The 21549-nt window shown below is 33.6% G+C and overlaps 2 protein-coding genes and 1 pseudogene across 2 annotated transcripts; 2 read left to right on the top strand and 1 right to left on the bottom strand.

The window, feature by feature from the left end:
- Positions 1 to 1832: 1832 nt before the first annotated feature.
- Positions 1833 to 7626, bottom strand: LOC120138304 (annotated as a pseudogene).
- A 9291-nt stretch (positions 7627 to 16917) lies between these two features.
- Positions 16918 to 18168, top strand: LOC120138271 (LIM domain-containing protein WLIM1-like). The gene is made up of 5 exons (XM_039153791.1): positions 16918 to 17153; positions 17222 to 17324; positions 17417 to 17454; positions 17548 to 17637; positions 17715 to 18168. Exons 1-5 carry the CDS (start codon positions 17019 to 17021, stop codon positions 17928 to 17930), a joined length of 582 nt encoding a protein of 193 aa, XP_039009722.1. The 5' UTR covers positions 16918 to 17018; the 3' UTR covers positions 17931 to 18168.
- A 695-nt stretch (positions 18169 to 18863) lies between these two features.
- On the top strand, positions 18864 to 19797 carry LOC120138270 (guanylate kinase 3, chloroplastic-like). The gene is given in 2 exon segments (XM_039153790.1): positions 18864 to 19406; positions 19408 to 19797. Coding segments are annotated over 2 exon segments (627 nt in total). The 5' UTR covers positions 18864 to 19139; the 3' UTR covers positions 19768 to 19797.
- The last annotated feature ends 1752 nt before the right edge of the window (positions 19798 to 21549 follow it).

Below are 21549 nucleotides of genomic sequence, written 5' to 3'. Positions count from 1 at the left end.
ATTTTTCCAGGGAACAATATCACTATAACATATTCTTTTTGTTTCATATTATCCATCTTCTAACATGTGGCATCTGTTTTTGATAATTTGGTATTAATGTTAACTATAATTTGTGTAGTTCTTTTTGGTGTTCTACTTTCATTTAAACTATTGATGTTTCATTCATTGGATGGAAGTCATTTAACTGATCACTATATTGTCGCCGCAGTGCTCTAACAGGGATATACTTGGCGGATGGTGTGATTCCGGTAGCACTTTGTTGCTGACGTGTATCTAAAAGAGAGTGAAAGAGGCACCTTGAGAAGTGTTGTTATCGCAATTTACGTAGTGGTGACTCATTAAATGGCCTGGTTTGGCCCATGTCAATCCCTGCCTTTAATTTCAATCCTGATTATCTTGGTGGGTAATTGAGATTTGAAGGTAGACTATGCAGGACTTTGTCAAATCAGCCAATTGTTCATTGTACGGTATGTTACTACTTACTGAGTTTACAGTAATACATTCAGTAAAAGGTGAAGTAGTTTTTTTCCCCTTCCTGGTTTTATTTTACCTATTCAATAAATATTCGTTTTTTGTTATCATACTGGATCAAGAGGCCTTCAGCTCTTCCTTGAACTGATCCATCCGACTGATAGGTTTGGTTTTATGATTCTTGCACAATTTTCTGATACTATAGTTATAAATTCAACTGAAGATGAAGCCTAGAGCTGAAAATTTAATTGACTAGGAATACTCTGCAAGATATGTGGATCAATAATTATAAATTTGATTTAAATAATAAAAGAAATAAGATAATTGTTTTTTAAGTTAAAATATTAAAAAAAAACTGTTGATAATTTAATTCAGGTACTTTTGTATGAATTACCGACAATATTTTAACAACAGTAGATACTTAACCGTTGAGTGGCCAAAAAATGAAATTCAAAAATTGGTTGATAAATCAGGAAAATTTTGGTGACTAAAACAAAAATAAAACGAAAATTGAATGACTAAATTCATAATTACAGAAAAAAATATATACAGGCTTGTTGTTAGAAGTTGAATCACTTGATTCTATTCCCTTTAGCGTCCAAATATCACAGGTGGATATGCCCGCTATTATTTTCAAATCTTGGATAATTCTTTATTATAAAATAATCTTATAGTATAAAAAAATCTAATATTTTATTAATATTTATTTTATTTTTTAGAAAATAGTCATAAATTTTTATTTTTGGAGAAATAACCCTAGCATTTGATTAAATATTCATTTTGACCTTTAGTTTTGTGAGAGTATTTTGGCTCTCTATTTTAAGGTAAAATGGTTACATTTTGAAACGTTAATCGCTTTTGATTAACAATTTTTATTCACGGATGAATTTTTTGCCCAAAAAAGAATAAAAATTTAATTAAATATTAGAGGTATTTTTGACATGTGTACGATAAATAAGTATAAACTTTATCAATATATATCCAATTAAATCTTTCAAAAATTTACTTCAAAAGTATTAAAGAAAATACTATTTTGTTGAATTGTGTGCATAAAAATTAAAAAAAAACATTGAGCCATGTGATTTTGAATCTTAAATTTGACGCTTTCAATAAATCAACTTGACTAAAAATATTATTTACAAGCATCTCGAATTCCCATAATAAAGTTTCTTGACTTAGAAAAATGCCATGAAATAGAAAAATGCCATGAAAACCAATTATCTCTATACATACAAATTCAACTCACAGACAAGAATTTAGACCGTTGAATTTGTCAAACACAACAAAATGAAAGGAAATTTATATTCCCGAAGAATTTAAAAATCCAAAAGAATCTAAACAATTACAGAAGATTAACATGATCAACTGTTCCTCTGATGATCACGAACAGGGGATGAGTGCTTGCTCCGGACAGCCTCGGATTTTTGTACATAATCCTTCTTTGTTCTTCTTCTCACCTTATTGCAGCTCTCTCCTTGTATTGTAGGGACTATGTACCATCCAATACAAGTAAACAAAACCGAAACTGATCTTCCAAAGAACACTAACAACACCAAAATCAAGACCAAAAGTGCTGGTAAATAGTAAGAAGGCCGCCTCCATGAAAACAACTTCTTCTTCTTCTTCTTCTTCTTTTGATGGGTGTTTTCACTAACTAGTTGCCATCTTGATATCTCTTTTACATCATTGGCTTCATTCAAGGTTTTCATCGGATGTTTATCCTCTGGTTGATGATGATGATCTTTGGTTTCAACTGGGTTCGGTTTTTGTTCTTGTTTCTCGTCTTTGTGCTTTACGACGACAGGGACACAATCCGTAGAGTTTTTGTACATAAAACGAATGTCTTGGGAACCATTTTGTAAGTAGATCTTTTGCCTCTTGTCCTCGAGCTCTGATAAAAGTGCAGAAAACTTGTCGAGCCCACGATCGGAGTACGGATTCTTGCCGTCTTTATGATGGCTCTTAGAGGTTTTTCTTGGGGAGCTCCAAGGCTCATTATCATCACCATTTTGATGGTTGAAAGCTCCGCAGATTAAAGGCTGAAACATCTGAAACTGGGTTTATGGAGAATGGATATTTTGGGCAGGATTTTGGATTTTGTTGATAATATAAAGTTCTTTTCACACGACTTGGTCCAACATCTAGAAATTCTTCCGAGTAAAGAGAAGTTTCCTACAGGATCATGAATGGTTCCCACCAAAATGTTTACCTTTATAAATTATTTACGAAGCTAGCACGCAGTATTGCTGTGGGAAGACGGCTTCAAACGACGCTGGCTTTGACTTTTCATCTAAACAATGATGAGTATTATTCTAGACTACAATCCTGTACATTAAAATTTGGGTTGACAAAGATTGGATGTGTGTGTTTTTTAAAGAAAAACAAAACTCATATTTACAAACTTATTAGAAAATCTACAATTTTGATATTATTTAAATTGAATTCAAATATTTTTATTAAAAATTTAATTTAAATTATTAATTTTTTAATAATTTGAAATGATTTCGTTCAAAATCTTTTATAGTTACTGATGATGCATATGTATTATATAAATATAATTATTTGTATTCAATACTCAAAAGAGATATCCCTTTAACCACTTATATTTTAAAAACCAAAAAAGATAAAGTTTTGAAAAAAAAATGTAAACATATTCTTATAATATTTATTCAAATCCCAATCAATTAGGAGTAATACAAAAGTGAGTAAATTTAGATAATTAAATATCCCAGGACTAATATGGTCATTCCTTGCGGATAAAAGTTGTGATATATATATAAACGAACCAAGTGACTTTGATGGTAAAAGAATTATAGTTATTCTTTAAGGTTTCGGATTTGAGCAACAGAAATTTTAGGGGTATAAACGTTTAATGTCAAATGGTTGAGAGTTTATCTTTGAACATACATTACCTACTTATCCCAAATTGATAAAGAAATAAATAAATATATATATATATATCCAAGTGCTAGAAAAATAATGGATAAATTATACATTTGATAACTGACTTATATTTTCTATCATATTTTACTCATTGTAATTTCATTTTTTCAATTTACCCACTACATTTTGGTTGATTTTGTTTGTCACTCTACCATTAATTTCCTAACGGTGTTATAATGTAGATTAAATAAATATAATTTTAATCATTAAAAAACATGTAAAAAAATAAAATTCTCCCATTTTCATTTTTTTTCTTCTCCTTCATCCTTCTCCCAAATTTCTCTATTTTTCTCTTGAACGTCAACGAACTCAGATTCCGACCACCTTATCAACTACTGTTCTAGTCACAGCCGCTCGGACTTGACAAGCTAGAAGTCACGGTGACAAGAAACGATTCACGCTTTCTTTAGCTTTCGCGGTCGGATTGATGTTCTCTTTTTTTTCCAGTGATAAGATTTGGTGTTGCCAGGTGAGGGTAAGGGTGACATGGGGCTACAAATTGGGATTTTATGGTTTGGGTAGATGTTTTTTAGTTTTAATTTTGGGTTTAAGGGATGAGGATGATATAAGATTTTCTTCTCTCTGAAGTTTCTTTGTGCAACCATGAATGCGTTTGGAGATTCTAATGTCACCACACTTTTGTGAATCGAAGGTCTTTGGTAATGTTATTGGAAAGTATGGATTATCGCTGCAGTATGGTTACTGTATGGCCGTGTATGCCTCCATTTTTTGCTTTGGAGATCTCTAACTTGGGAGTTAGATTAGCTTTGGTAATGTTATTGGAAAGAATTTTTTTTAATCCTATGTGGCTGATTTTATTATTAAAATAAGTATATAATAACTATGTTAATCAAAATACGGTCTAGTGATAAAAAAAAATTCAATATATAAAGTTTACTAAGTAAATTGAAAGAATTAAAAGTACAGTGAGTGAAATATGAGAGAGAATAAAGTTTAATTACCAAATGTGTAATTTACCAAAAATAAATTGCATATCCAAAAATATCCAATTCGGAGTTCCATAGAAAAACTTGAAAGTGGAAAATACATGAATGTCATCTTTAATTGTTCAAAGAACGAACATATATTTTGACTTTCTTATTTTTTTTTTAAAAAAATATGAGTAAACGCACGGATATCACGTGCTATATAAAAAATCTTCAAAGGTCAAGACCATGTCATCAGTGGTAACCCTAATCACATTATCATCGTATGGATTACAGAAACCATTGCTTTGAAACTTAAACAAGAACATTCCGAGAAAAGCTAATGTAATATTTAAATCCATACTAACTCAAACACCAACACCATGTCTCCACGTTTATTGCACAAAATAAAAAGAACATATGAACAAACGTTTATTGCATAAAGAAAATCATGCCTCCACGTTGCTTTAATAAGAGAGAAAGAACAGTATCGGCATTTTGAATAACGTATGAACATCACTTGAGATAATCAAGTCCGAGTTCATAAAAATCACATATAAACATGGAAAAAAACACATTGCAACTCACCGTAGGAAGTTCGGTGCACGTTATCCCATCAAAAAGGCATTGTCCAGCATCACCATTATCAAAATCTTCATCATCCTTCATGTACTTCTCTTGCACAGCTGCAGCTGTGAACTGATTCATTAAGAAAAACTTGCTAAATAATCAATTAATAAACACTTCGATATGAAAGACTCAATTGCTAATGGGAATTGATAGCATGATCGCATTAAAGTATTTCATAATGCATAGATTTTGCAAGCTATATAAATTAGAGCATATTGACAATACAGAAAAGGATATCTGTAATAATCCCAATCAACTTGTCGTACTGCAATCTTGCTGAATTCCACTGCACTGGCATCTATACCACAAATATGTATCCATTGCTCTTATCAATGAGCTTCACAAGATTCCCGACACTCTCCTTATCCTGAAACAAGAATCCAATTCACAGCTGATCTACATAAAACTAAAAATAAAGCATAGAAAAAAGATTTAACTCACTAAAGATAAAGTTAATGGCATGCCTAAATATCTATGGTTGTGAAATTCACAAGACTGAAGCCTTCAATTACGTTGCAAAGCTCCTTTGTAAGTTTTCTGCAAGAAGAAATTAGATGACTTCGAAGAGCTCAAAAATTGGGAAAACTAAGATTTAGATTGAAATGATCACAACTAGCGAAAACATCCCTACAAACATTTATAATTACATTTCATACAAGCAGATCAATGATAACCCTTTGAAGAATCCAACTTATACGCGATAGTGTCTCGTCATTTATATGGAAATTAGCATTCCAATGTAGAATTGAGCACAAGTTAATGGATTATAGTCCAAAATGACAAAACAAAAGCAATATTCCAAACTCAACCAAAACCTCTGAAGATTAAACTTATGAAACAAAGAAATATTCATGTCTCATGCACTGTGAAAAATGAAAGGTCTCTATAACAAACCTATACTTAGCAGAGCGGGGATCCTGATCAAGATGGTGCTGTAAATATGATAAATCTTGAACATTCGTATAGAAATCCAGATTGAACGCTGCATCAAATCCAGATAAGATGAATAACCGTGACTACCACCATTTTAAGGTGTGTAACATAATTAATACTTCACATACACTAACCCAGATTTCCATAGTTTTCAATTAGGTCAATCTTCGAGAGGATATTGATGTGTGGCAGCTTCAAGTGCAACATGGTAGATAATGAGAGAAGCAAGGCAATAACATACTTCCCAGAGTCACTGCATAGGTCATCAACCAAATGTACAGCCGTCAATTGCATAAAATAAATAACTCACTCAGTTTTCTACAGTCCTAACATCAAGATTACAAACAGAGATCACCTTTACTGCCAGCACCCAATGACATGGAATACATGTAAGCATACCCTAAGATCCAACTTTTTAATGAGCTTCATGACAACATTCTTTGCATTTGAGTGAAGGAAAAATAGTTCAACCTGCCCCGGAAAATCGAAAAGAAGATAGTGATCTGCATGTTGTAGAAAACATTAGAAATTTAACAGCAACAAGTACAATAGCCTACTAACCCTTGCATAATATCAGGGTACAGTGAAGAAATACAGAGACATATGAACCAATTACTTCACTATACCTACCTAAGAGCGCATTATATATCAACTAGTTTCTTACATTGATTATATATTACAAATATATAAAAAGCTCATTGTAGCCCAATGTACAAACTCAAATCATTAAGCATTAATATGTATTACTGGTTACTGCATAAATTTGACTGTTCAATCAATCTTGAGGCTCCACGTGAAAGACAAGACCAAATCCTTTTGCATGAATCAATCCCCATATGCCATCCTCTTTTAAGAAAGCCATATGGTCTTTCATAGTTAGATGCAAGCTATGATAAGAACCTAAACTTCTGAGAAGAAGAAAAGGCAGAAGATACCAACCTTTCAAAAGAGGTTCCAGTTTCAACTGCAACCAATTAATATTTTTCTCTAAATAATCCACACAATAGACAAGACCTGATTGCACAAGAAAAAAAAAATACACCATTAGATATTCAAACCATAACAAGTATAAACAAAATTTATACACACTTTGTACCCTGCAACAAACCAGCGAATACTTCGAAAGCGTATAGCCACTAATATCTTTAAGAAATATTAACAAAACTGGAATCTAAGGCTGTGATCCACCGAATTTCTTACTGCTCAATCACTGCTTTGATTTACAAATTTTATGATTTATTTGATTGGAATTTCTAAACCCAATACATAGCAGTAGACTAAAAGAAAACAGTAACCACTTGAAAACAGAAGTACCTCCATTAGGTCCCAAAGAATGTTCTGTCATCACATCACTTAGTTTTATGAGATCCTTAATATTTACAGCACACTTATAACTGCATCCATGTCAAAGAAAGTCCGTATGGATCAAACTTTCAGGGCAAGGAAAACAACATTACAAATAATTTTCCAATTGAAAGTATACGGTAATAAATCATTGGCTGGATTGATAACACCAACTTTTCTGCAAAACAATGGCATAGGAACAGTCAACTTCAAACATATTTAACAAATATATCGTATATGTGAGCGTAAACAAATTCAGAAACTAGAAGCGACGAAACAGAAACAACCTTCCAATAAGTTTGAAGAACTGGGACATGCCATTGCAGTAAGTATTCTTTCCTGATCCAGGCGGACCAATCACAACTTGACCAAACACCATCGTAGTTGTCTCTATAGATATTAATATTGGAATTGATTTTCTTTCCAACTCGAGGATTCCTACAAGAAGAGGTAACTGATTTCAACAACTGATAGCGTTTGGAACCAAAGATATTTACAGAATTATCGGTCTTAATCCGAATGTATACTTAAAAAACTTGAAGCAAATTTTATCTCAATTGCGTAATGTTTTAATTCGCAGCTGATATTCGAAAGGTAAACCCTTTCGGTATATTACACTGAATGGAAAAGTTATAAGATAATAGCAAAAACAATGTTAGATTTAAAGTCTAGAACATATATATATATATATATATATATATATATATATATATTGAAAATTCCTTAAAAATCAAAATTTTGTATTCTCAAATCAAACATGTTCTACAAGAAATCAGGGTGATTTTACCTGTAGTGGTTGCTGAAGCCGTTTCGCTTCGGCGAAGACTATACCGGAAAAGAGTGTCTCCGAGTTGAACCTTAAGGGACGTTTGGTTCACGGAATGTAACATTACTATGAGAATATTGTATTACCTTGTTTTGTTTGTTTAGCAGGAACTTAAATGTATATTTTACCAAATTATCATTGTGATATATTTTTTAAAAGTTAAATTTTAATATTAATTTATAAATATTTGAATGAAAATTCATAAAAATATTTTAATCTTTATACTATCTAATTTTTGAGGAGAAATTATATTTAATATATAATTAATATAATTAGTATATTAAATTTTATTTTTTTAAATAATGTTCATATGTATCATATTTATTTATATAAAATATAATATAATATAAAAATAATATTATGGTAGTAAAATATTATTTTAAATAATTACATTTTTAAAATATTGTTTTCATCCCATAAAATTATAAATAGTAAAATATTGAATATTAAAAATATAAAATATTTTAAATTCTCAAAATTATTAATATTTTAGTAAATCAAACTCTTTGTATATTATTATTATAATTTTGAGTAAAGTATAAAAAATAAGAATTTAGAAGGATCATTATAAAAAGAATTTATTAGTCTAAGGGTATTATTATCCAAAGTGGTGGGAATGTAAGATTACCTAAGAATTTGGAGGTAATGACATTCCCACCATTTTAACCAAAAATGCTACTATTGGGGAAAGAGTATTCCCGGTAAGATTTCATGAACCAAACGTAGGAAGACAATTCCGGGAAAAAAACATTCCCTTTAATAATGTAAGATTCTGCAAACCAAACGCACCCTAAGAGTTTTGGATTTAAGCGTGAAGGAAAGGGAAGGTCCAATAAGAGTAAAAAAATAGTGATAAGGGTCTGGTTGAACCGATTTCAAGTGGCATGAGTTTGAGTTCCTACTCATTCAAATTTAATGAGTTTCCATATGATTCTATCGGATCGGGTCGGGTTTTTTAAAAATATATATTTGAATTGAGTTGGATCAAGTTTTCTAGAAAATATATTCGAATCAAGTCGGCTTCGATTTTGGGGTGAAAAATATCTTACTCAAAAAATAATAAAATTATACTTTATATGTTTAAGGATAATTATAATAATAATCTTCTATATATTATTATTTTTAATTAGATCCTTATTTTTATTGAACAAAAATAATATATTTTATAAATATATTTATTTTGAGTCGAATCGGTTTGGAGTTTTTTTAAAAAATTAGGTCGGGTGAAGTCACCCTAAACTCGGTTTGGATTGGATTCGAGTGGAGAGTATATATTTTACGTGTCGATTCGGGTTGACCGAAAATCTGACCCGACTGGACCCATGTCCATCCTTGGTTGTCACTCTCTTTTTATATAGTTATTTACACATAAAAATAATGAAATTATATCACTGGTCCAAAGTTTATCTAATATTCAATTTAGTCTCCAACGTCATCAATATTTAATATAAAAATTAAAATGACAAGGAGAAACAAGTAAACAAACTTATAAACGAGTCATAAATTAGATTTCAAAGGAATTTATTTGTGAACATAAATGAATGGAACACACATTTTGTTAATTTCATTCATTTATTAAATGAACATAATTTTTTTCATGTTTATTTATTTACTTTAATAAACGAATAACTTGTCGGAGGCTCCTCGTTTATATCCCGCATGATACCAGTGGGCTTTTTTAGGTTATAAAATTTATTCTAATCGATGCATGTTACGGTGTCATGATATTTGAAATTGAAGGCACGATGTTAGCAGGGAGGCCAAAAATGTTGAAGCGAGCCGGCAAGTGAGGGTAAGGGTGTGTAAAAATATCCGATTTGGTTAATTCGACCTGCCGACCCGAACCTAAAAAAATTGGGTATTTTTTTTAAAAATATTACCCGACCGGGTCGGGTACCCGACTTGACATTTCCTGGGTTAGACCCAAGTCACAAAATTGAATTTTTCCGGGTTCCCGGTTACCCGAGTACCCGGTTAGGGATTTTTTCATACCAAGGTTGTTGCATCGCTTGAACATTTCAGGAGATGAAACAAGCATAGTTCAGCAAACAACAGTTAATTTCCAATATCTTTCAGTAATATTTTGTTGCATTCATGATGATTCACGGGAAAAATAAAAAGGATGAAAAAAAATTAACAAGAGATAAATATGAGACTGATCTTATCTGCGTTCAAACAACAGAGAATACAATGGGAAAACTAAAGAAAAATTGACTTTAAAAAATGGATAAAAAGGCCATCAAAATGTGCAAAAAGGAGTTGGGAAATAAAATTAGAAGCCAGACCTAAGAATATACAGATAAAGAAACAAAGCAAAAATATACAAGTATAATGTAAACATATCATAAAGAAACACTAACAGGATGCCAAAAACTGAGAACAGGCTAGCAACTTGTATCACTAGAGTGGAGACCTAAAAATAAAGATCGTAATTGTGTTCAAACTTACTGACTTGAAGAACTAAAACTAAGTTGAGTTTTTAATCTTTTAGCTTATCCATTTTGAAACTCAAGAAAAAGCAAACATGAAATGTGAACTAAGTACTGCCATATTGGCATATTGCAGTCTGTAGTTTGATTGTGAGAACATATTTAACTGAATAAAGCTCATAATTTTATATTTGGATGTTGGGTTATGTAATTCGAAGTTTCAAACATTTAAATTTGTGTGTGTGTGTTTTTTTTAAATAATAATTTGGAAAAAAAACCGGGTATCTTCGGGTACCCGCAAAATCCCGGTACCCGAAATACGAGTACCCGCAAAATTCGGGTACCCACAATATTAGATTCGGAACACGGGCCGAGAAATCAATTACCCAAAAACCCAGGTACCCAACACTTCGGATACCCGAAAATCCGAGTACCCGGATTTGCACACCCCTAAGTGAGGGGCCTCTGGGTTCATGGTTAAAGATCAGGTTTCGGACTCCATTAATAAAACAAAGGTGGTCCAAGCGGTTGGTTGGCCACACTAGGGTTCATGATTACAAGCTGTAATGCACTGCTAAGTTGGCAAAGTGCCACATTCAGATGACAACTTTAGAATTTTTTTTTCGTCTTTTGGATTAAAGGGTACTGAACTTGCCGAATTCCCTAATATGTGGGCTCTAATCAGTCTACTGTATTATTCGGCTACAGTTCAGTTTACAGAAACCGAGTTCAGCTTAGGCCAGAGGTTAGTTCCTGGTGGGGCATGGTGCAATGAGGAAACCCAAAGCTGTAAACATACAACTGTTGCTTTTTTTTTTATTATTTGGGATTTAATATGAAAACTACACCAGATGTCCCTCCCAGTTTTAATTGAGTCCTCATAATATAATCTAGTACCAGTTAGGCCCTTCTATAAGTTTAATTTTCAATTTAGGCGTTAAATGCTAGCTTAAATTTGACGTTGAACATATTCAAAATACAAGGATCAAATATTTAATACATATATAAATCTTACATGTTAGAAATAGATTTTGTGTTTTTAATATCTAGAATGTTTATAAGGTAGTATATGTTTAGAACTTTCTTAACCGATTGACAATGAAGACACACCCTGCAAACATATCTACTCGAATCTAGGACCTTCAGAGAGAACAACATCCTCTTTTACTACTAAAGTATTTGATGAGTTTTAAAAAATAGGTTTTCTATATTTTAATATTACATTGATATTGTCATTTTTCTAACACGTTAGATACATGTTATCCATCTGGTAAGTATAAATGTGCTTAATGTTGATATTTTGAGGATTTAATTAAAATGTCTTGAAGTTCATAGAACAGTTCCATAATTCAATAAAGAAATTTTTATTAAATTAATCAGAAATTTACTTACGAACTTTAAAATGTAATCTAGATTAATCTATCGAAATCAAAATCTTGGGAATATAATCAACAAAGTGAGCTTAAGGAAATTCCATGAGGTAGTTGAGACAAAATCAAAGTAAAACATATCAATATAATAAAGTATAAGCAAATGACAGATTATCGTAACAAAGCATTACATGTCAATACTAATATGCAATGTTCACAACATTAACAAAGCATTTAGAGATATTTTTATCAATTTTAGCCTCGTAGATTATCAATAGTCTATGAATACTCAGATCTCTCTTTCTTCGTAAGTATAAATGTGCTTAATGTTGATACTTTGAAGATTTAATTAAAATGTATTGAAGTTTAGAATCTAGACCATAATTCAGGGACATAAGATGAATTAATTCTAAATTTATATCAATGGCTTAGTATTAAAGAAAAATAGGGGAAAAATATATGACTGAGGTTAAAGAAGGGATGGGGTGGGTTGGCATTTCACGGGGTCCCCAAAGTCAAGTTCTTGTCAAACCAAAGACACTTTTCTTCTTGTAACCACTCTCCACTTTTCTCTTTTTACTATTGTTTGCATCAAAATTATTGAACTTCAAATTATACTTTAGCCTACTGTTGCTTGTTGTAAGGGACGGCAAGTTGGATCGAGTTTCCTAATAATTTGACTTGATCTCATAAAAATAAATCATCTATATAAAACTCGATTGAATTTGGGTTTAATACGATTTTACTCGACTCGAAATCCGATTCACTTTTTATATAAAAGGCACAATCAAACCAATTGGATTCAACAAAAATTATATATAATTTTTAATTTTATTCGATAAAATATTTAATTGAAAAAATAATATAGATATGAGTATTATTACAATTACCAAGTATAATTACATTATGTTTTGAGTCTGGTTGGATTTAAATTTATACTCTAGAAATTTGATATGAACATATTTTTTATATAGAAAAAACCCAACTTAATAGAGTCAGATCGGTTCCCATCCGTGCTTGTTATGCCTGGGTGAATTAAGGCAAAGAATCTCCATAATGGTAGACATAGAATTGTACAATTACCGACAAGACATATGTCATACCCCGATTTAGGGGTAATATTGTTGGTTTTTGAAATTTGGGGGTAGATTTAGGAAGTTGTAGGAAATTCGGAGACCCAATATGGAATTATCCAATTTTCAGGTAAATTGGAAAATAAACCCCGATCGGGAAAAATCCACAATTCCCCCAAATCCCTAAACCCTTTCCCCTCGCCAAATTTTCCCCTGATTTTGTTGCCGTCCGACCACCTTAGTTGGTGTCGCTACCCCCAAAACGACCGTTATCTTGCTTCAATCAAAACCCGACCACCCTCATGTCGTGAAATGATGTCGTCAACCGTGAATCGACGTTAATACCACTGTTGAAAACCACCCCGTGCGCCCTGGTTATCTCGAGAATCCGACCTATCCCGGACTCCGTTGGTCTCACCGTCCGCTTCAAACCCATCCCTTGAGTCATGCTGTCGTCGCTGGTTTCTTCCATTCGCCGGCGTGGGTAAGTGTTTTGACACTTTCTTGATTTCTGGTGGATTCTTGGTTGATATTGGTTAAATTTGTTATTGCAATTGGTGTTTGGAAGTAGTTGGAAGAATCGACCGACTGCCCCGATCTCTAACACCGTTGCATGCGTTGCCACGCACCAGTGGTGCATGTGGGGCTTGTTTTGGCCTGGGGAAAATTCCAGAAACGGATCGATTCGCCTGACTGACCCGTCTGGTCTGGTCCAGTCACCGAGTCAACTCGTTGACTTTGACCCATTGAATTTGACCGTTAACGGTTGATTTTGACCAAAAAGTCAACTTTCCCGAAAAAGTCTTAATTTATGTTTTTCGATGTCTTTAGTTTGAATCTAAAGTCCGTTTTGCCAAATTCGCACCCGGTAAGCCATTTTTCAACGTTTTATCTTCAAATTCAAGTTGGTTTCTCAATTGATTTCAGTTTATGGTGTAAGTTCGTTTGCTTTGTATCCGAGGAATTATTAGGAATTGAATTCAAGTTAGAGGGCGATCGAATGGAGTTAAATGGTCGATCGATATAGTACGGAAATCGAGGTAATACTCTATTACCTTTTGTATGCTATTCGGAACTCTTTGATAGAGGGTAAATGCATGAATGAAAATGATTGCTCCATTATATGTATTTAACTATCATCGTACTCAGACGGAAATTGAAATAAAGATAGAGCATTAAATAAGATTTAGATGGCTCGAAAAAGAGAAACTGGAAGATAAATCGAAACTAATTATAAGTTTAGTGATTCAATAATAAATGAATTAGTTTCAAGATCCGTAAATTTTGATAAATCACTTTAAAGGTTAAATATTAGGATTATTTGGTTAATAAATTACCTAAAATAGCCCTAAAGGGTAAAATTATGAAAATGCCCTTATACTGAAAAATGACCAAGACTTCCCCTAATGGTTAAATTAACCTCCAGTGAACAAATGAGCAAAGTACTCTAAAATTTAATGGAACTGGAATACTTTTAAGCCTAAGTTACCCGACGTAATGCCACTGTCGGAATTGAATGAAATTACGATAATACTCGTAAAGAGTAAAACGAAATATCGATGACTATGATAATGGAGATGACTTGAGAACCCATACCTTAATTCACTAGAACCTTGGAATCATCGATTTAAATTTCGGATCTATATTGGATTTATAGAAATACCCCTGAAGTATTTCCAAGCCTTGGAATGACTAATGCCCTCAAGCTCCAAAATGAATAAATCAACCTCGAATACCAATTTGATTATATTATTTGACCAAGTTAAACGGAATGGAAGTACAATATGTATTCGAATTTGCGGAAACGACCAAATTACTCAGGAAACTCCTAAGCGACCAGGATTAATTTGAATACTAATTGAATTAAGTACCCCGATGACCTTGAATTAAGTGAATAACTTAGATAAGTCTAGAAACACTGACGATCTTATATGTTGTATTGTCTTTATGGGTTATGAACCACAAATTAAAGTACGTCAACAAATCCTGATTTTGTTGCAATGCGTAAATGAAATAAAGACAATCAGAATATTTGTTTGTCTCCTTAAGATCTATTTAGCGATGATCCTGAAGTTGAATTATGGTTAAGAATTGTTAGTATTAAAGAGTGAATACTCTAGAAGTGCAACGATTTGACCGGTTGATAGATATCATTGAAGGGACTTGTACAGTTTGGGTTGACTCAATATTCTGATAAGTTGGCATGCATTAGTTCTGGGAGTTGTTCAGCTCGAGTTATTTTGATATTCCGATAGGTCGACACAAATTGTAAATGCTCTAAATCTTCGTTTCTCCCTTATTCAGCTCAAATCACTTAAATCCTCCAAGAATCTAATGCCCAAAATGCTTCTAATTTTCCTGAATAATGGAATCTCTCTGGTCATATATGAAAACACAAGTAACTCTGATGCAAAGGATTTTGAATACGTTTCTGATTATTTAGTGCCTCCGAAAAATGTCCCAATATTTTATAAACCTAATAAATCTCATTCTGAATAATTGATGATCTTGTCAACTAATGAACTATTTCAATAGTGATTTTAATTTTCGACATTCTATCGGTATACTGAAGATATGTGTTTCTGTACCCGATAAGATTATTCAGTATCTCCGAATAATATCTGGAACCTCTAGTGTGTTCCCTGATCACATGGATGTTTTCTCTGATTTATGTTCTGATCTCTACTCTGATTTCTGATATCTCTGTTTACTGACTAAGAATGTTTTATTTAGGGTACTCTAGGATCTGGTATGAAGACTCTGGCAGGTTCAGTCCTTGCTGGTAATTCTTTGTATAGGTTCTGCATCGACTGTTAATTCCTATCTCTGGCAGGTTCAGTCGCTGCTGGTAATTCCTTTTATAGGTTCAACATCGACTGGTAATTCCTTATGGACCTAAGGCGACCATTGGGTAGGCTTTGCGGCCCCAATATTTTTCTTGTGTAGGCCCGTAGCCCCGAGAACTTTCTTGGGTAGGCTCTCAGGCCCCAAGATGCTTCCTTAGGTTATGCATTTCTGGGGTACTGCATATAGCGTTTGGTTGGAGGGTTTTACTATGATTTTTAAAAATACGTTTTAAACTGCTACTGTTTTAAAAATGATCTGTACATTTTCACTGGTTTTGTGGGAACACACTAAACAACCTATTCTGATCTCCTGAACCCAGACATCCGAAATATTTCCCTCTGAACTGAAAACTTACTATCTGTTACTACCTGAGATATCAGTAGGATCTCCGCTCAGCATAAAAATCTGTAGATGTCTGAACCAATAAAAAAATTATGCTTATCTGTTATCTGCATGTTTCTCAGCATCTTCTGGTAGTTCTGTATTACTGAGCTTTCCAAAACTCACTTTGTTACTCACCTTTTCAGGTTAATAGAATTGAACCAATGCAACTATCGACGTCAGTAAGGGAGTTCCACCGGCGTTGCTTGCGGAGTTCGGTGCTTATGATTAAGGGCCATGTAACTTGTATTTTTTTTATATCCGATTCTGGAATCTATTTTATTTCTGATTTTTTTTAATTTTACTTTTGTGTTTATAAATTGTTTTTATAATTTTACACGTTTAAAAGAAATTTTAAATTTTCTGAGATTTTTATAGTGGGTCGCTCCGGTGGTCCTAATTTGACACTTCGAATTTGATCGGATCACCCGTATCGGTTTGAGGGGTTACAACATCAACCCTTTTGAAACCCTTTTGAACACTTCACCTAAAACAACACATTGGTGGGCTCTAATTTACCTAAATACCTAAATCATTACATCAAATAATTCGACAAGATTACCAAATTTAAACTGTAAGTAGATGATTCAAATTCGTAAGAGGAGAGAGAAGGATATAAAAAATTCTTGAGACAACTGTAATTATGTGCTTGAGGACCGGAAAGAAAATGATTGGCAAAATACATTTTAAATTACATAACTGATTTGGTTCCCACAATCCATCTTAAATTACTCCATTTCTCCATCATCCCTTTCCTTATCTTTTCTTTTCTCAGCCCCCATTGAACTAAGAGAGGAGATATTATAACACATTTAGATTTTTGTTGTTGTGTGGAGCTGAAAACCATGGCATTTGCAGGAACAACCCAGAAATGCATGGCCTGTGACAAAACTGTCTATCTGGTCGACAAGTTAACTGCTGACAACAGGGTTTATCACAAGGCCTGTTTCAGGTGCCATCACTGCAAAGGCACATTGAAGGTAAGTACTTAAAAGTACATAATCTTTAGCAGATAAAACTCAATATTGACTTGTACATCCATTTGCAGCTTGGCAACTACAATTCCTTTGAAGGAGATTTGTATTGTAGGCCTCATTTTGATCAACTTTTCAAAAGAACTGGCAGTCTTGACAAAAGCTTTGAAGGTAGGCAAATTCAGGGTTTTTCAACTAGTATTTGTTTTTTTTCCGTTAAAAGATCTAGCCGATTTTCGAGTTCAAACTCGTTTTTCTTTCTAGGTACACCAAAATTGCAAAACCAGAAAAACCAGCTGATGGTGAGGTAAATTTCATTGAACTTACTGTGCCTGCTTATTATATTTAAGTTAACAAATTTATGATAAACCATGATTACGATATGAGCTACTTTGAACAGAAAACTGCAGCAACTAAAGTGTCGGGCTTGTTTGCAGGAACCAGAGATAAATGTTTTGCCTGTAAAAATACCGTATATCCAACTGAGAGGGTAAGAGTTTGCAATAATGTTAGGTTCTGCTAAAGTATTAGCTGTAAAAATTCCCAACCCCCCCCCCAAAAAAAAAGGTTACAGTGAATAGAACTCCCTACCACAAGAGTTGTTTCAAGTGCACACATGGAGGATGTGTTATCATCCCTTCAAATTATATTGCTCATGAAGGCCGACTTTACTGCAAACATCACCATGGTCAACTCATAAAGGAAAAGGGGAACTTAAGCCAGCTTGAAGGTGAGCGCGAGGTGAAGAAAGTTAATGCGACCGAGGTCGCTGCTGAATCCTAATCTGTCATCAACCTTTGGTCCTTTCTTCTTGATATTCCATGTTCTGTTTTCCCATGTTTCTACCCGGTTCAAATGCCCTGCATTCTCATGTCAACTGTTTTTCCCCCCCTAAAGACCAGAAGACATTATTTTGTTGATAATATAATAGAAGTGTTTGGCTTTTGTATGTTATTTTTGAATGCTATTGTGCAGCATCTTGCGGACAATTGAGATGCCAAGACCTATATGAGTCTCGGTAATGCATTATGTCGATGATTGCTATCATTACTCTTAAGCACTAAACTAGTTTTCAAACGAATGTATGAGACCTGGTCAGACTTGCACTTTAACAACCCACAAATATCTAGTTAGGAACTAAATTAACATTTATGTCAAACATAAAGATCTCATCATGACAACAAATACTAACGCATAAAGTAGTAATAATATACAAACGAATTCAAAAATAACTTTGCTAAATACTCAAAAATACCATAGTTCGACACGCCACCATTCTTGGAGCTGGAAAATGAAGAAATTTTTATTGAATTAATCAGAAATTCATTTACGAACTTTAAAATGTAATCCAATCAATCTATCCAAATTAAACTCTTGCGAATATAATCAAACGAACAAAGTAAGCTTAAGGAAACTCAATAAGGTAGTCAAGACAAAAACAAAGTAAAACATATCAATATAATAAAGTATAAGCAAATGACAGATTATCATAACAAAGCATTACATGTCAATGCTAGTATGCAATGTTCACAACATTAACAAAGCATTTAGAGATATTTTTATCAATATTATCCTCATACGTTATTGATAATTGTTAGAAAGTTAAGTAGTTTGATGCTAGTTGACAATTAATTAGAAATTTGTTAGACTGTTAATATTAAATTATAAATATCTATATCATTGTAATGGACTGTGTACTGTTTAGTAATACTCAATTGGTTTACCTTTAATAAAAGAAACAATTTACTTTCTCGAAAGTATTCTACTTTGCTAACCCTAAATAATCATCTTTTGTTTCCCCTTAGATTGCTGTCGCTTGGCAGCATCCGGTCACCGTGCCGGAGTTGTTTTCTCCACAGGGTATCATTCGCCAAACGGTTCTGACGCCTTTTTCACACGGCTCTCTTTCACACTAAACACCACCCATTTCCCCTCCATCACAAACCCATCTTCATCGCCCCCCAAACGATTCCCAAACGCCTCCTCTTCAAAATGGCCGATACCCACAAGTCCCATTCTTTCCCTTCCCTCGAAAAAGCCTCAAAACCCGAGTTACTCCGTGCCGTTGAGTCTTCCCTAGGAACATCTTTCAGCTCCGAATCGATTCTCCCCGCCCCAAACCCTTTAATCCTCGTCTTAAGCGGTCCGAGTGGCAAAGATGCAGTCATCAAACGGCTGAGACAACTCCGGGAGAATCTTCATTTCGTCGTCACGGCCATGAGTAGACCGATGAGACCCGGTAAGGTTGATGGTAAAGATAATTTTTTTTGTGTCAAAGGAAGAGTTTTTATCGATGGGTCAGAAAGATGAGCTTTTGAAGTATGCTATGGTTTATGGGGATTATAAAGGGATACCCAAAAGGCAAATCAGGGAATTCATGGGGAAAGGGTGTGATATTGTGTTGAGGGTCGATATTCAAGGGGCTGAAACATCGAGGAGGATCCTTGGGGATTCTGGGGTGTTCATATTTCTTGTTGCTGAGAGTGAATTAGCGTTTGTTGAGAGGCTGATTGAGAGGAAGACTGAGAGTAAAGAGGAATTGCTTGTGAGGATTGCTACTGCCTCTTCCATCAGTCGCGTTCGATTACTGGTTCATGTCTTCGTCGCTATCTTTTTTTAGTTTTAGATATCGACAATGCCATTTTTAAGATCTGATTTCTGAAAATAAATAAGTTCATTGATGAGATCTATTGAAAGACTAGATTGAGTTTAATTCTTTCGTTCTTGCATTTTTTTTTCGTGGTATTTGCTTTGGAATATTTACTGCTGCCTACTGCTTATGTTTTGTTGAGATTAATTTTGTGTTGGTGATTTACAATGGTTATCACATGCAAATCAGCTTTGGTGATTGGATTTCTTGCATTTGAAACATTATTCAAGTAAGAATTTAGAGTTCGTATGAATTTGAGCAGAGCAGTGACATGTAAGAATTTTGTTGCAGTGATTTAGTTGTTGCTTAAACGTGCACACTCCTGCTTCATTTGGTTGTTAGTTTGCCTCATTGGAGTTGGTTTGAGTCTTATTCTGTTGACTTTTACTGCGTTGGTTACTGCTGGTGATTGGCTGAGTACTTGTTCAATGATATAAGTGGGTTAATTTGGTTGAGAGAAATGGTATTGTTTGCCAAGAATTGCGTTGATCAGTTGCTGTAATTTTGGAGTTCTTCATTGTATGCTACTTCTTCTCCAAAGTAGTTGAAATTTGAAGCTTAATGGCCAAGTGTCCATAGTAGAAAATATCTGGGGATAGTCAAGAGTTTAACAGCCCTGCTCTCCTTAACCAGACAAAATATTGTTTTCTTGTCCAAGATATATTTTAGATGGCACACGGGAGCTCGTAGCTTAACTGCCTTGCTTCCAACAAAAAAATTATCCTAACAAGTGAAGATGAAGAAAAGGAGTAAAAAAAAAAAATCTCTTGAAGAAAAGATAAAAGCTAAAGGAAGTTTCTAAAGTTTTTTGAACACAAAAGTTGTTCAGTGTACCTGAATTCCGGGTCACAATTCTGGCTTACTAAGTTTGCAGTCTTTGTTCGGTCGATTCTCTCTCTAACCGCAAGAGGTCGAAGTAGGGTGACTGTTAGACAATTAAGTAGTTTGATGTTAGTTCGCAATTAGTTAAGAATTTGTTTGATTTGTTAGGCTATTAATATTAGGGATGGCAATGGGTCGGGTAGGGTTTTTGGGTCACCCGACCCGACCCGAGAAGAAAGGGTACTTCACCCGTGACCCGATCGACCCGACGAAATTAAGGTTTCACCCGATCTGACCCGAATATATGATTTAAAAATCCGACCCGAAATAAAAAAAAATATTTTTATTCAATAAAAACAGTGACTTAATTGAAAAAAAATATATATATAGAGGGGTAATATTGTAATTATCCCTAAATATATAGAGTAAAATTATATATATTTTTCGGGCCGGGTCGGATTTTTTCACCTTAAACTCGATCCGACCCGAACAATACAATTTAAAAAACCTGACCCGACCTCGATTTTTTATTTAAAAAATCTGACCCGATCGGGTCGGGTCGGAACCTGTCGGATACGGGTTGAATTGTCATCCCTAATTAATATTGGGTTATAAATATCCATATCATTGTAATGGGTTGTGTACTGTTTAGGAATACTCAATTGGTTTACCTTTAATAAAAGAAACAGTTTACTTTCTCAAAACTATTCTACCTTGGTAACCCTAGATAACCATCTCTTGTTTCACCTTAGTTTGCTGCCGCTCGACAGCATCCGGTCACCGTGCTGGAGTTGTTTTCTCAACAATAGTCCATGAATACTCGACTCTCTTTGTAAGTGTCGATACGATACAATTTAAATAATCATTTATCTGTCTCATTGAGACACATAGTCCAAATAAACATCATCTCTCTATCTCGTCAAGACTGAA

Source organism: Hibiscus syriacus, unplaced genomic scaffold (assembly GCF_006381635.1).
Source record: "Hibiscus syriacus cultivar Baekdansim isolate YM2019G1 unplaced genomic scaffold, ASM638163v2 tig00110683_pilon, whole genome shotgun sequence".
NCBI classification, from domain to species: domain Eukaryota; kingdom Viridiplantae; phylum Streptophyta; class Magnoliopsida; order Malvales; family Malvaceae; genus Hibiscus; species Hibiscus syriacus.
This window is presented reverse-complemented; position numbering and strand designations above follow the sequence as displayed.